Raw genomic sequence first — 16,829 nt, forward strand, 5'->3', positions numbered from 1 at the left:
AGCAGAGTGCTTGTATGCTTAAAGAAACATGTGGTCTGCTTGGGCAGAAGCAAAAGCATGAAGCCTTTTTGATAAAAAAAAAAAAAAAACAGGACCTTGTAGTGCCAAAGATGGGAGCAGAGGTAACATGTAGTTTTGGACAGAACACATATTTGTAGTACCATGGACAGCAACAGTAGCTTGAACATCCCTAAGCAGTTTGAAGATCTTTTGGTTCCAATCAAATAAAAAGCAGCTTGTATTTCCATAAAGGACTAGGTGTAACGGGTCGATTACCTGCGGCCATTTCCACACGTAGTCGGAAGCGCAGGTCGACTCGTTGTAGTCCAAAAGGAACTGCAAATCCCAGGAGCTGCGGCAGCGCCAATCTGCGCTAATTGGCAGCACCTGATCGCGCTCTATTTAAGAGATCCTTAGCCACGCGATCAGTGCTGAGACATACTCAGTCGGTAAGGTAGTTGGCCGGTGTGCGTTCCTCCTTACTTCCTAACTCTATTCTTAAGCCAGCGGTTTTGTTAACGCTCTAAAATACGAACGCGTTTAGCGTTCACTTCCGCATTTAGGAAGTCCTTTTCTGCGCAAGCGATTCCGCTGCTGAATCGACTCTTGGTTCGGAGTCGTTTCGCACGAATCGATTCGGAGTCGATTCCCTAATCGACTCCCTCGCGCTTTTTACTTTTGTTTTCTGATTAGAATAGAAGAGAAGCACTGGGACCACGACTGTGTGTTGGTATCCTGGTGGATTGAGTAGCTGGGGTACTGACCATGGTTATGGTTCCACCTAGCGCTCTCTGATTTCTCTTATTCTGTCTTCGTGGCCTACCACGGTGAGAGGTTGGTGGAGTTTACCTCTCATCCGCTTAATAAGTTCACTTTTGTTATTGCATAAGCACGTTCCTTCCCTGCAAATGGGTCCAGCCCCCTACTGGTGAGCTTCCCACCATCTGGCACACCAGTGCAACCCCTGACAGAATGTCTCAGCCCCCAAGACCTCCCTCATTGCACCACGCCCTGTAACCAGTATTGATGGCCGACTGCTAGGGTCTGGAGCAGTCACTCACATGACCCAACCTTTAATCATGAGTCTGGGGAACCATGTTGAGGAAATTTCCTTTCTCCTCACTCAGGCTCCAGATTTACCCTTGATCCTGGGTTTCCCGTGGCTTCAGCAACACAACCCCAGGATCGATTGGGGAACTTGTGAGATCTCTATTTGGGCCCCCATTTGTCAAAGGACATGTCTTAGGGGGAACCCAACAGTTCCACTCACACCCGAAGGGCCCTCAGAGATGGTTGACTTAACGACTGTTCCCCCGGAGTACCATGACCTTAGGTTGGTGTTTAGCAAACACAGGGCATTATCTCTTCCACCCCATCGTCCTTTCGACTGCACGATTAACCTGCTCCCTGGTATGACCCCTCCTCGAGGCAGGTTGTTCTCGCTATCAGCCCCCGAGCAGAAAGCGATGGATGAGTACATCCAGACTTCCCTAGTCTCAGGACACATTCGTCCTTCCTCTTCTCCAGCCGGGGCTGGGTTTTTCTTTGTTGAAAAGAAGGATGGTTCCCTGCGCCCCTGCATCGACTACCGGGGTCTCAACAGCTTAACTATTAGAGATCGCCACCCCCTGCCGCTCATGAATTCAGCATTTGAATCATTGCAAAAGGCCTCCATCTTCACCAAGTTGGATCTGCGCAATGCCTATAATCTTGTTCGGATTCGCTCGGGGGATGAATGGAAGACAGCCTTTATTACACCATCGGGGCACTATGAGTATCGAGTGATGCCATTCGGGCTTGTTAACGCCCCGGCTGTCTTCCAGAGACTCATTAATGAAGTACTTCGGGAGGCATTGGGGCAATATGTGTTCGTCTATTTGGACGATATTTTAATTTATAGTAGAACCCTAGAGGAACATGTGACTCATGTAAGACGGGTCCTACAGTGGCTTCTGGACAACCAACTCTATGTCAAGCTTGAGAAGTCAGAGTTCCATAACTCCTCAGTGACTTTTCTTGGGTTTGTGGTGTCCCAAGACCAATTACAGATAGATCCTGCAAAGACCGAGTCCATTAGTGAATGGCCCTCGCCCACTTCGGTCAAGCTGGTCCAGCGCTTCCTGGGGTTTGCAAACTTTTTTAGGCGGTTTATCCGAAACTTTAGCGGCATGGCCGCTCCCCTTACTGCTCTTACCAGGAAGGAGGCAGGTAAGTTTCGGTGGACGCCTGAGGCACAGGAGGCCTTCAATGAAATAAAGAACCGCCTCGTAACTGCCCCTGTACTAACTCTACCTGACCCAGAGGCCCCTTTCATTGTGGAGGTTGATGCCTCTGATGTAGGTGTTGGGGCAATCCTATCCCAACGCGCAGGTCTCAAGAAAGTTTTGCACCCCTGCGCTTATTTCTCTCGTCGCCTCACCCCAGCCGAGAGGAATTATGATGTTGGGAATAAGGAATTGTTAGCTATTAAGCTCGCGTTAGAGGAATGGAGGCACTGGCTGGAGGGTTCCAAACACCCTTTTTTGGTCTGGACCGATCATAAGAACCTAGCCTATATCCAGCAGGCCAAACGGCTTAACCCCCGCCAGGCCAGATGGGCTCTGTTCTTCGGCCGCTTTAATTTTATCCTTTCATATCGCCCGGGGTCGAAGAACACTAAACCAGACGCCCTTTCCAGACAGTGGGAACCTCCACACTCTTCCCCTTCAAGTGAGCCTATCATTCCAGGATCCCGTATCCTCGCCCCTCTCCGATGGGGGCTGGAAGAGGCAATACGAGAGGCTCAGCGGCAGGAGCCGGATCCTGGTAATGCCCCCCCAGGGAAACTCTATGTCCCAGCGTCGGTCCGGGGACGAGTACTGCAGTGGGGGCACTCCTCCCCTTTTGCAGGCCACCCAGGTGCCCACCGAACACGAGTTTTTGCGTAGGCGATTTTGGTGGTCCTCCATGGAAAGGGACGTGCGGGAATATGTGGGGGCATGTGAAACTTGCTCCCGCAATAAGGAGCCTAGAACACGTCCAGCTGGCCTCTTGCATCCCCTCCCTATCCCATCACGTCCCTGGTCTCACCTGTCACTTGACTTTGTAACCGGGTTGCCCCCTTCATAGGGCAACACGGTAGTCTTGGTCATAGTGGACAGGTTTTCTAAAGCATGCAAGTTTATCGCCCTGCCCAAACTCCCTTCGGCCAGGGGTACCGCCGAGATTGTTCTGAAAGAGGTGGTTCGGGTACATGGCTTACCTAGTGATCTGGTGTCGGACCGGGGACCCCAGTTTACTAGCCAATTCTGGAAGGCCTTTTGCCGGCTCTTAGGGGCCTCCGTTAGCCTTTCTTCAGGCTTCCATCCTCAGTCCAATGGACAGACGGAGAGGGTCAATCAAGACCTAACACGTACCCTCCGATGCCTAATCTCCACCAACCCTACAGCGTGGGCAAACCAATTATTCTGGGCGGAATACGCCCACAACACTCTGTGGCACTCCTCCATTGGCATGTCGCCATTCGAGTGCCAGTTTGGGTTTAGTCCACCCATGTTTCCGGAGCAGGAGGCAGATGTTGGTGTCCCATCGGCACAACGCTTTGTGCAGCGTTGCAAAAGAGTCTGGCGAAAGGCCCAAAACATTCTTCGGGCCACCACTGCTTCCAGAACAGCCGTAGCCAACCGCAGAAGACGCGTGGGTCCTTCTTTTCGCCCGGGGCAGAGAGTCTGGTTGTCCTCCAAAGACCTTCCTCTCTCCCTGGAGTCAAAGAAGCTAGGCCCTAAATATGTGGGGCCCTTCAAGGTAGTTCGTAGGGTCAACCCAGTGGCCTACACCCTCCAATTACCCCGGACAATGAAGATTAACCCCACTTTTCATGTTTCACGTCTAAAGCCGGTGCTATGCAGCCCCTGGAATGCCCCCCCCACCTCCAATCCCCCCCCACCACGAATGGTTGAGGGTGCCCCAGCTTACACAGTAAAGCGTATCCTCAACATGCGTCTAGTCAGACATAGCACCCAGTACTTGGTTGACTGGGAGGGATATGGCCCTGAAGAACGGTCCTGGGTTCCAGCCCGCCACATTCTGGACCCAGAACTTATTCGGGAGTTTCGCCGCAACCAAGCGGCAGGACTTGGAACGTCAGGAGCCGTCCCTAGAAGAGGGGGCTCTGTAACGGGTCGATTACCTGCGGCCATTTCCACACGTAGTCGGAAGCGCAGGTCGACTCGTTGTAGTCCAAAAGGAACTGCAAATCCCAGGAGCTGCGGCAGCGCCAATCTGCGCTAATTGGCAGCACCTGATCGCGCTCTATTTAAGAGATCCTTAGCCACGCGATCAGTGCTGAGACATACTCAGTCGGTAAGGTAGTTGGCCGGTGTGCGTTCCTCCTTACTTCCTAACTCTATTCTTAAGCCAGCGGTTTTGTTAACGCTCTAAAATACGAACGCGTTTAGCGTTCACTTCCGCATTTAGGAAGTCCTTTTCTGCGCAAGCGATTCCGCTGCTGAATCGACTCTTGGTTCGGAGTCGTTTCGCACGAATCGATTCGGAGTCGATTCCCTAATCGACTCCCTCGCGCTTTTTACTTTTGTTTTCTGATTAGAATAGAAGAGAAGCACTGGGACCACGACTGTGTGTTGGTATCCTGGTGGATTGAGTAGCTGGGGTACTGACCATGGTTATGGTTCCACCTAGCGCTCTCTGATTTCTCTTATTCTGTCTTCGTGGCCTACCACGGTGAGAGGTTGGTGGAGTTTACCTCTCATCCGCTTAATAAGTTCACTTTTGTTATTGCATAAGCACGTTCCTTCCCTGCAAATGGGTCCAGCCCCCTACTGGTGAGCTTCCCACCATCTGGCACACCAGTGCAACCCCTGACACTAGGAATCCGAATCTTTCCTGAAAAGAAGATGAATACAAGACATTTTTGTATACAAACATTTTGCTTTTATTATGTTTAATTATTCTATGAGTAAGTTTTTTTCCCCATTTTTTCCCCATTTTCCTCCCGATTTAGCGCACTCAATTTTGTCTTCCACTGCTGAGAGATACCAGATTGCATCCAAGGAGAGCACGTCACTATACACGCCTCTTCCGAGATGTGTACAGCCCTCCTCTTCTCACCCCTGCTTTCTGCACAGGCGTCTCTTCCACCAATCAGGGTCCTTACACAGCGTATGAAGGCCCCCACCCTACAGATACGGTGGCCAATTAGTATCTGCTGCAGGCACTGCCAATTATGCCCGCCAGGTGGCGCCCAGCCGACCAGTGGCAACACCAAGTTTCGACCCGAGGAGTTCAGAAACTCAGTGCTGGTGTGCTAGCGGAATATCCCGCTGCGCCACCTGGGCACCCTGGTCCAAAATTTCTTGATGTATGATTCCTTTTGTGCCTTCAATATGCATTTGTGAATGCAGTGACATCAGTGTTTATTGACAACGGGTTGTCAAAATACTTCTGAACCCTATTTGGGGACAGTGGAAGCCTAGTGAGTAAAGCATCAATCAAAAGTTTGTGGGACAGCAAGAATAGCTTTTAGCTCTATAGGCAACTTGTAGATCTTTGGGTCCCATGGACATCAAAAGCAGCTTGTATTTCCATAGACATAAAGAGGAACCTTAATCTTACCTGAAACAAATAGGAAGGGTGTTGTGTGTAGTGTAGGGTGGCTGTGGTGTCCAGAGTAACAACTTGGGCTTGTAATCACATAGACAGAAGTAAAGGATGGTTGATAGGACTGTACCTTTAGTCTTTTGGACAGGAGCATGAGCTTGTAGTTTTATAGACAGGGCTAGGTGATTTTTAAAGTGTAGAAATGAACAAAAGCTTGCTTTACCAAGGAAAATAACAATCGTGTAGTCCATGGACAGGAGCTAGTTTCAGTCTCTAGACACTTACAGGAGGTTGTAGTTCCCTGGTCAGTAACAGACTTTTAGTACCTTTTAACAGAAGTAGATTTTATAGTTCTTATTAACAGGAAAAGTAAATTATATCTTTTATGGTTGGTGTTTAATTGGTTTCCTGTCACTTTGATAGTGTAAACACAGGGTTATGCACATGAGTAGGTGCTTGTAACTGCTTAGACTTAAGTATTAGCTCCCTTTAGACAGGAGCATGTGCTTGTAGTGTACTGAATATTTCCATGTACAGAAACAGGAACTTGTATGTCTCATGAACAGTGGGGGTGGGGTCTGGTAACCCCTTTTGACATAAGTGTTTTAAGAGAGTTTGTACAAGAGCCAAGAAGAAGGATTTGTAGTCTACAGACACAGTTAAGAAAAGCTTGTATTCTTTCTGGATAGGAGTAAGAGCAGGACCTTGTTGTTGCTTGGACAGAATCGGGGTGTCACATATCCAGCCTGTCTAGGCTCTTGGAGTTTAAGAGCCACGCCCCTCTCCCCAGGAGCTCTCAGTCTCCAGCCTACGCCCCTATTTTGATTGGTCCCCTACTAATCACACAGAGACATAAAAAGAGGCAGCTTTGGACCAGTCAGCGGGGACCATTACTCCTTGCTCATGTTATTTTGATTTGATTAGCTTGGTCTTTGTCCTGTCTGTTTGCTTCTCACTCTTGTTACATTAAATTTGATTTTGATTTGTCTGTTTGCCTTTGCCTTGCTTTGTCTTATTCTGGTTCTTGTTTAGCTTTGTTCATGTTTGTTTAGTGATTCTGTCTTGTACCATGTTGTTAGGTTAGCTTAGGGTGAACTTCAAGTCAACTTTATTTATATAGCGCTTTTTACAATAGACATTGTCTCAAAGCAACTTTTCAGAATTCAGGACCAACAGACCAAAACCCCTGTTGAGAAAGCCGAGGGCAACAGTGGCAAGGAAAAACTCCCTTAAAATTACAGGAAGAAACCTTGAGAGGAACCAGACTCAGCAGGGAAAAAAAAATAATGGAGAATAAAAATGAACTAAAAGTTATTACTAGCAAAAATTTTATTATTTTTATTATTCAGTCCAGTCTGTAATAAAGTCTGTAGTGAGTTCTTGACATTCTTGGTGCAAACACGCCAGGTTTCCGTCACATCTGGCAGGAGCAGCATTGTTGGCACGGCAGGCTCAGCTTCATTCCTTAACCTCGGGTGGGTAAACAGGTTTCCATCAGAACCACCTCGGGGTAAAACAACAGAAAATGTAGTTAAAAATGTAAAATGTGAATTAAGTAAAATATCAGTTTTGCAGTGAGTATCTTTAGACTCCGGGACCCCTAATTATTACAGCATAACTAAAAGGGAGAGCGAGCAGGTAACAAGGTCATGAAGGCTTTCACAGGACATCAGCGCCCACCTCCCCACCGTCATCAAACCTGAGTGATCGGACAAGAGAGGCAGAACGACAGAAACCCAACATCCCTGATCACCTATGACCAAGTTCCAGGACCGGAGCCACACACCCCTAGTCTGAAAAAAAACTATTCAAAGGCCTGAGTAAATAAATATGTTTTCAGTCTAAGACTGTTTTCGAATCCCTGTCTTAGGGGTTAGGCTCCTGTTTCATGTTTAGCATTTAGTTTAGCCTTAGCCTTAGGGCGGCACGGTGGCTGAGTGGGTAGCACTGTCGCCTCACAGCAAGAAGGTCCTGGGTTCGATCCCCAGGTGGGGCAGTCTGGGTCCTTTCTGTGTGGAGTTTGCATGTTCTCCCCATGTCCACGTGGGTTTACTCCGGGAGCTCCGGTTTCCTCCCACAGTCCAAAGACGTGCAAGTGAGGTGAATTGGAGATACTAAATTGTCCATGACTGTGTTTGATATAACTTTGTGTGAACTGATGAACCTTGTGTGAAGATAAACTACCGTTTCCTGTCAAACAAATAAACAAACAAGCTATGTTCTTGTGTGTTTAGATTTAGCATTTAGCTTAGCAGTTAGCGTTAGCATAGGTTGTGTGTTTGTGGTAGTGTCTTGTCTTGTTCCAACCTATCTTGTGTAATCCCTGTCGTGTCTTTTGGTTATTATTAAACTCCTTGTTAACGTCTCTGCGTGTGTGTCCGCCCCTCTTGTCTCATCCTAGCCCAGCGTTACACGGGGACTTGCCCCGCCCTTTAACAAGTAAACAAGTAAAATCTTGTATTTCTGACCAAAATACAGGGTTTTTGCAGTCCTATGAATGTGGGCAGATTTTAGCTTTGTTGTAACCCTGGAATGGCTAATAGGTTATAGCCCACTGACAGAAACAGGGCCTTGTCGTCCCATGGATAGAAACTGGGACATATACTTCTAACAAAAGGTGAAGGGCCGTGCACTCCCTTTGGATCTAAGCAGAAGCTTGTAGTTGCTTGGACAGGAGGAGCAGCCTGTAGTCATATGGACAGGAAGAAGAGCTTGTAGTCCTCCTAGATGTGTGCAGAATGTGGGAGTTTGTTTGGACAGGAGCAGGAGTCAAGAACAGGGACTTGCTCTACATTTGTAGTCCAGTCAACTTACGTTTGTGTAGTTTTAAACATTGACAACTGATCTCCATTAGTTCATTAATAATGTAACAATTTGATGTATGACACTATAATCTGGTTTATTAGAAAAAAATGTTTCTGTCACTCATGAAGCATCAGTTTAACCTTGAATGTTATATCATTCTTTAAGGAGGTATTACCTGACAGGAAACGAGTGACCACACGAAGTTTCCTGCCCATACAGCCAGTGGACACAGACACCGGTCGCAACTTCACCTGTGTTGCCTCCAACCTGGCAGTTCCACTGGGCAAACGGACCACTGTTACACTCAACGTGCATCGTAAGTGTGTGTGTGTGTGTTTACTTCCTTTGCTGGGAGGCCAGTTTAGCACCATGTCAAAATAGTCATGTACAATGTTGATCCAAAATTTTTTGATGTATGATTCCTTTTGGGTCTACAACCTTCTTAACTTGCATTTGTGAATGCAGTGACATCAGTGTTTATTGACAACAGGCTGTTAAAATACTTCTGCACCCATTTGGGGACAGTGGTAGCCTAGTGTGTAGAGCTATCAATCAAAAGGTTGCATCAGCACTGCAGTGACACGGACATGGTGGTGGTGTGTTAGTGTGTGTTGTGAGTGGATGAGTGGATAAGACACAGCAGCACTGATGGAGTTTTTAAACACCTCACTGTCACTGCTGGACTGAGAATAGTCCACCAACCCAAAACATCCAGCCAACAGTGCTCCATGGGCAGTGTCCTGTGACCGCTGATGAAGGTCTAGAAGATGACCAACTCAAACAGCAGCAATAGATGAGCAATCGTCTCTGACACTCTACAAGGTGGACCAACTAGGTAGTAGGGTCTAATAGAGTGGACAATGAGTGGACACGGTATTTAAAAACTCCACTGCACAACACACACTAACACACCACCACCATGTCAGTATCACTGCAGTGTTGAGAAGATCCACCACCTAAATAATACCTGCTCTGTGGTGGTCCAGTTGGGGTCCTGACCATTGAAGAACAGGGTTAAAGCAGGCTAAAAAAGCATGCAGAGAAACAGATGGACTACAGTCAGTAATTGTAGAACTACAAAGTGCTTATATACTGTATGGTAAGTGGAGCTGATAAAATGGACAGTGAGTGTAGAAACAAGGAGGTGGTTTTAATGTTGTGGCTGATCAGTGTATGTGACAAATAATTTCATTCATCAAACCTTCCTAAATGCTAGTACAGAGAGAAGCCTTGGTACTCGTCTTCCTTGAACCTTAAGGAATGGGTAAAGTATAAGGGTACAAGGTACAGGTCAAGGTTTGTTCAGTGCTTTCAGATAGGTGATCGCCTCTCAGTTCATATACAGACTAAAATAGTAGCAAAGTCTGACATTGGCAGCCACAGAAAGTCAGGAAAGGGACTTTGTGGTGGGGTGATGTGAATGTACTTGAGTAGATTGAAAACCAAACGTGCAGCTGCATTCCTAATCAGTTACAGAGGTCTAATGGTGGGCATGGAAGGACCTGCCAGAAGAAAGTTGGCAGTAATCCAGTCTCTAGATGACAAGAGACCGAACAAGTGCCAGTGCCTTTGATAGAATGAAATGGTTGGACTCATTTTGATGTTGTAGAGAATCAGCCAGTGGGCTCAGGTTGGTGGTATGAGCTGAAAGTACTGGAACACTCATTCTAATTTTTGAATCCATGTGTTTCAGCCACAGCATTTGCTTAAAGGTGTTATAAATCAGTTATTTCAACCAAATCAGAAAAAAGTTGGGACAGTATGGAAAATGCAAATAAACTAAAAATGCAGTGTTCCTTACATTTACTTTGACTTTTATTTGATATTTTATGTTTTGTCTTCTCAGCTTCATTTCATTTGTTAATATACCTCCATTCCAGCATTTCAGGCCTGCAACACATTCATGATGAGCAAAGATGATCAGAGGATCTCCAGTTTGTCAACAAATGCGTGAGAAAATGATTGAAATGTTTAAAAACAATGAACCTCAAAGAAAAATGGGAAGCGATTTGCATATTTCTCCCTCTACAGTGCATAATATCAATAAAACGATTCAAGGAATTGGGAGGAAGTTCAGTGCGTAAAGACCAAAAGCACAAGCTTAAGCTGAATGCTCGTGATCTTTGATTCCTTAGACGGCACTGCATCAAGAACCGCCACTCAACAATAGCTGATATAACCACACGGGTGAGGGATTACTTTGGCAAACCTTTGTCAAGCACTACAATACAGAGTTACATGCACAAATGCCACTAAAAGACACGCGCTGCAACCAGAGCTGGATTTCGAAGGAGCGTCGTTTCGAATCCAGCTCTGCCTTCACGGTCGAGGCTGGGCGGCTATGGACAACGATTGGCCTGTTGTCCGGGTGGGGGGCGGGACTTGAGACCGTAGGGGATGCTCTCTCAGGAACGGGGCGGTTGCGCCCTCTGCTGGCTGGTTGGTGGCGCCTGTATGGAGACGGGAGGGGGTGTGGCGGAGTGTGTGATCCTCCGTGCACAGTACTCTGCCACGCTACATTTGTCAAGTGTGGGTGATAAGACGGTCGATTGGCTGTGCACGTTTCGGAGGAGGCGTGGAACGGCCTCGTCAGCCCCAATCAGGAGCAGGAATCCGCACTAATGAGAGAGGATGATAGATGGGACGAAATTGGACGTGCTAAATTTATAAAAAAATAAAAATAAAAAAAACTTCTCTGGGCTCTGAGGAATCTAGGATGGTAGCTTAGTGGGTAGAGCTTTGGGCTATCAACCGGAAGATTGGCGGTTCAAATCCAGGCTCTGCTATGCAGCCACTGTGATGGCAGCATTGATGCAGAAAAGTACAGTGAGATCTTAGAGCAACATATGCTGCCTTCAAGACATCATCTTTTCCAGGGACGTCCATGCATTTTTCAACAAGACAATGCAAGACCACATGCTGCACACATTACAAAGGCGTGGCTGCAGAAGAAGAGAGTACGGGTACTGGACTGGTCTGCATGCAGTCTTGACCTGTCCCCATAGAGAATGTGTGGAGAATTTTGAAACGAAAAATGTGACAACAATGACCCCGTACTGTTGCACATCTTAAGACGTGTTTGCAGGAATAATGAGACAAAATAAAAGCTGAAACACTAAATCACTTGGTATCCTCAGTGCCAAAATGTCTTAAGTGTGGTGAAAAGGAATGGCAACATTACAAAGTGGTAAACGCTTTACAGTCCCAACTTTTTTTGTAATGTGTTGCAGGCTTAAAATGCAGGAATGGATGTTTATTAATAAATGAAATAAAGTTGTGCAGATAAAACATGAAATATCTCAGGTTGATCCTGTCTGCAATGACATAAAAGTCAAAGTAAATGAAAGAAACTTTTCCATGCTGTCCCAACTTTTTCTGATTTGGGCTTGTACTTTACATATAAAATTGTGACATGATTGTCATTTATACAAGAGTGAAGATTTTTAATTTCTTGTTTTGGTAAACACCCCACTTCATGACCAACTGTCTGAGCAGTGCTCAAGGTCTGAATACAATGTGGACAAATTCAGTATGAACATCTCACTATATGTGCGCTACTCGACTCCCAGTGCTGACTTTGTAGACCGGTGTAAAATCTTGCTCTGTTTCTTTTTCTCTTTCTTTAGATGCTCCCACAGTTTTATTATCAATTGAACCACGTTCTGTTCTTGAGGGGGAAAGAGTTACCTTTATGTGTCAAGCTACTGCCAACCCACCTATTATGGGCTACAGGTAAGTTCAGTTTAATAGAAATTAATTTGAACAGTGCTTTTTACAAATGGAATTAGACCAAAAACTCCAAAAAAAACAATCTGAGGGCGACAGTGGCATGGAGAAACCGCACTCATCAGGGTTCCTTTTACCTTGGAAGGCCTAGAGTAAATTTGGGTGAACTGAAATTAGATCATAAAAAACATAAAATAGATAAATACAAATAAAATTAATCATATGTTACGAGCATAAAGAAAGTAGTTAAAGCTCATCATCCTTCAGTTCCGTCTGTGTTAGAAAAAAGTCTGATAGCATCTGACATAGTCTGAACATGGTGAGTGCAGTCACTGCAGGTGTGGCATTGTTGGCATAGCAGCCTCAAACCATTGGGCTTCAGCTTCAGGTTGGTGAAACAGAAAATGAAGTTAACATATGCTATTAGTATAATTATAAATAATGAAAAACCAGCTGTGCACAGTACAACATCAGACTTAATCATCCCTAATTTTTAAATCATAGCTAAAAGGGAGAACTAGGAATGAGGTAAAACAGCAATGAGGACTCTCTTTGGTCATTGGTTCCCACCTTCCCCACCATTACCAAATCTGAGTACAACAGCTACCCAACAGCTATCCTGATCACCACAAATACCCTTTGTCATACCACTATGCCAAAGCTGGGGTGGACAGTCCTGGTCCTAGAGGACCCAAACTTAGGTTAGTTGGATAACCTTTAATATCACATAAAACCAGGCAAGCAGGTGGGACAGAACATAACAGCGCCAGACTGCTTAGACCTCAGGACCGGAGCCACACATCCATGCTGTGCAAAGGCTTAAAAAGAAAGTATGGTTTCTGGACTTAAAGATTGAGACCTTGTGAACAAAGTGCAGAATGTAGAAGCTAAACGTAGCCCTGCACCTTGTAAACAAAGTAAATTTAAAAGAAAACAACTTCACTTAAATACTATGGAGCGAAATTTCATTGGCAGCTAGCGCAGGCATAATAGAATAGGACTAATATGATCAAACTTTCTAGTTCTAGTTAGCACTCGAGCTGCTGCAATCTCTAGTTTGAACCAACTTTTTTGTAGATCTACCAAAGCATCCACTGAGAAGGTCATTGCAATAATTGAACCTAGAATTAGAAACACATGGATCAGTTTTCAGATGTTGTTATGAGAAGGGTGGGACAAAGAGTTAAATACCTGTTTATGTGTTGTAGGTGGGCTAAAGGTGGAGTAATCCTGGAGGGTGCCAGGGAGAGTATGTTTGTGACGACGGCTGATCACTCATTCTTCACTGAGCCTGTTTCATGCCAGGTGTTCAATGCTGTGGGCAGCACCAACGTCAGCATACTGGTGGATGTACACTGTACGTATCTGACAATATATCTGTCTAACCTCGTTTTCTCTGTTTATTTATTTGTCTGTCTACCTGAATGTGCATCATATCTGTAACTCAGAAACTCTGTAACTAATTAATGTATATTTGTATTTGTATGGCTCTGTCCTACTGTCTTTGTCTGTCTGTCTGTCTGTCTTTCTAATATCTCGGTCCATCTGTATGTCTGAATATATCTGTTTGTTTGTCTGTCTGATATATCTGTACATACGTATGTTTGTCAGTCTGTCTGTCTAATAAATCTGTCCGTCTGTTCGTCTGTCTGTCTGATATATCTATACATACATATGTCTGTCTGTTTGTCTAATATATCTGTCCGTCCGTCTGTCTATGTCTGTGTATGTCTGTACATAAGTCTGTCTGTCTATCTGTCCATCTGTATGTCTGTCTCTGTCTAATATATCGGTCTATTTGTTTGTCTGTCTGTCTGTCTGTCTGATGTATCTGTACATACGTATGTCTGTCTAATATGTCTGTACATATGTATGTCTCTGTCTGTCTGTCTTTCAGTCTGTCTGTCCACCTGTCTGTCTGTGTAATACATCTGTAAATGCATTTGTCTGTCTTTGTTTGTCTGTCTTTGTTTGTCTGTCTGTCTAATATATCTGTACATATGCATGTTTCTGTCTGCGTCCATCTGTCTGTTTGTCTGCGTCTGTCTGTCTGTCAGTATATCTGTACATACGTATGTCTATCTGCCTGCCTGTCAGTCAGTCTGTCTGTCTATCTTATATAATTGTACGTACATCTGTCTCTGTCTGTCTGTTTGTCATTTTGTCTGTCTAATATGTCTCTACATATGAATGTCTGTCTCTGTCTGTCTAATATATCTGTCCGTCCATCCATTTGTCTGTCTAATATGTCTGTTCATAAGTCTGTCTGTCTGTCAATCTGTATGTCTGTCCCTGTCTAATTTATCTGTCCATCTGTATGTCTGTCCCTGTCTGTCTAACATATCAGTCTATTTGGCAGTATGTTTGTCTGTCTGACTGTCTAATGTATCTGTACATACGTATGTCTGTCTGTCTGTACGTATGTATGTCTCTGTCTGTCTTTTAGTCTGTCTGTCCACCTGTCTGTGTAATATATCTGTACATGCATTTGTCTGTCTCTTTTCATCTGTCTGTCTGTCTGTCTAATATATCTGTACACGCATCTGTCCCTGTCTGCATGTTTCTGTCTGCGTCTGTCCATCTGTCTGTCTAATATATTTGTACATACGTATGTCTGTATGTGCCTGCCTGTCAGTCAGTCTGTCTATCTATCTTCTATCATCTGTCATTGTCTGCCTGTCTGTCATTTTGTCTGTCTAATATATCTCTGTACATACGTATGTTTCTGTCTGCCTTTGTCTTTTTTGTCTCTGTCTAATATATATGTACATATGTCTTGCTCTATCTGCCTGTCTGTGTGACTAATATGTCCCTTCATACGTATGTTTCTGTCTGCCTGTCTCCTTTTGTGACTGTCTGTTTAATATATCTGTATCTGTCTGTAACATGTCACCAGTAACATGTCTATTTATCCATAAATTTCAGTTGACAAATTTAAGGAAAAACATTTAAAATGTTTTATTAAGGTGGTAAGCCACCACAAGCCACTAGAACACTTCACTGCACATTGGCGTAGGTTCTAAAAGTCCCTGGAACTGTCTTGGAATAGAACGTAATTCCTCTAAAAATCTAAAATTTGTTGTATTGGTAGGATTGGAGAGTGCTGTCTAACACGTCAAGCTAAAATCTCTTGTTTTTTCCACATCTTGATTGAATGTCTATGTATTTACCCAGTGTTCCCTTCTCTACGTTATGATGAATCCTCTCACAGGTGGCCACTAAGCTGGCTACCAAATCAGCTCCTTCTCCTCTCATCATATCACAACATTCTACATCAAACCCATTACTATAGCCACACATTAACACCCTAGAATAAAGAGGATCACAAGCCATCCTCCAGCACTGCAACGGCACCTCAAAACTCCTCATTACCAGCCTAGGGCCAAGCTCAAAAAACCACCCTCAAGCATACTATGATCATACTATCCCCCTCACTAAATAACCCCTACGTCATTTTTTCCACTTTTTGTTACCCATTCCACATCCTCATCTATTCCAACTGCCACACTCAAGACCAGGGATTCAGGTCCATCAACAAGAACGTCATATACCAGAATGTTCCACCAGGATTAATAAAAACTCAACAAAGCAACCCAGAAATCAGTTAACCGCCTTCCAGGCATCTACATAATACAAGATCATCAATAACCCTAATTGACAAAAAGAACTAGATACTGTAAACAGACCCCCAACCCCACCTCATGTCTTTAATGCACCCCTCAGAATTGCACTGCTCTTTCTTCTACTAGTACATTTCCATCTGATCTCCATTTAATCTCAACCGTGTAGCGCCCAAACTATCAATCTGGGACAGTTTAAATCCCTAAACCACACCTGATTACTTCACTATCCTACATGGAGATATCTAATGTCATAATATCCTAAACCTCATCACTTTACATCCCTACCTCCCTGTTCAAGCCCTTCTCAATTGATCCTGCACCTCACCAAATTTACCAAAAGCAACCATTAAACCAGATAGAAGCACATCAATTTTTCCTTACCACAAAAGCCTCCTATCAATGAAGCAGCATTTAAACAACCACAGCATTTCACCTAGGCTATTGCATCCCATCACCAGCGACTCCAACAGGCTTGTCTGTTTAGCCTTTTAGCCACATTACCCACCAGATACTTATCCTCCAACCTAATTTTCAGCAAATATGCATATACGCGCTGGTTGCCACAAGGTTTCACATGCCAATCCCGCTAGCCTAAACAAGGACACATCATCTAACAAAGAAAGATTAAACCTAACACTAAAAAAGACTAAAAAAAACTAAACCTATCAAGACCTCAATCTATAAAACTCCATCATCCATAATCATTCACGCATCATTCATCAGCACTAGTTCCCAGTCAAAGGCAACAGTTCATCTCTACAAGTGGCAACCCTCCTCAACTATCCCTCTGCCATTCATTCAGTTTTAAAAGTTTAAAGCAGCATTTGGATATGGACTACCAGATAAGACTTAGACTTAATTAGACTTATCATGCGTTAGTCATTGCAAGCATACCAGCGCTACAAATCACTGATTCAAGTGATACTACAACCCCATATTTGCAGTTCTACAGCTCTATTGCCTTACCACCTCAGCTTTACCCACTACCTAACATCAACCAGAAGAGAATGGCTTCACTTTTTGAGCTTGGTTTCTCTTAATGTTTCATTCTCATGCAACTGAGAGATTTTTTTTAGCCTT

General features: G+C 44.6%; 1 protein-coding gene across 1 annotated transcript in view; it reads left to right on the top strand.

The window, feature by feature from the left end:
* kirrel1b (kirre like nephrin family adhesion molecule 1b) overlaps window positions 1-16,829 on the top strand; it is a 166,797-nt gene that overhangs the window by 108,773 nt on the left and 41,195 nt on the right. Inside the window, exons 5-7 of the mRNA XM_062987779.1 lie at window positions 8,566-8,716; window positions 12,027-12,132; window positions 13,335-13,483. Coding sequence (XP_062843849.1) covers window positions 8,566-8,716; window positions 12,027-12,132; window positions 13,335-13,483 — 406 coding nt within the window. The remainder of the gene's footprint in view (window positions 1-8,565; window positions 8,717-12,026; window positions 12,133-13,334; window positions 13,484-16,829) is intronic.

This window comes from Trichomycterus rosablanca, chromosome 25 (genome assembly GCF_030014385.1).
Source record: "Trichomycterus rosablanca isolate fTriRos1 chromosome 25, fTriRos1.hap1, whole genome shotgun sequence".
In the NCBI taxonomy this organism is placed as follows: Eukaryota; Metazoa; Chordata; class Actinopteri; order Siluriformes; family Trichomycteridae; genus Trichomycterus; species Trichomycterus rosablanca.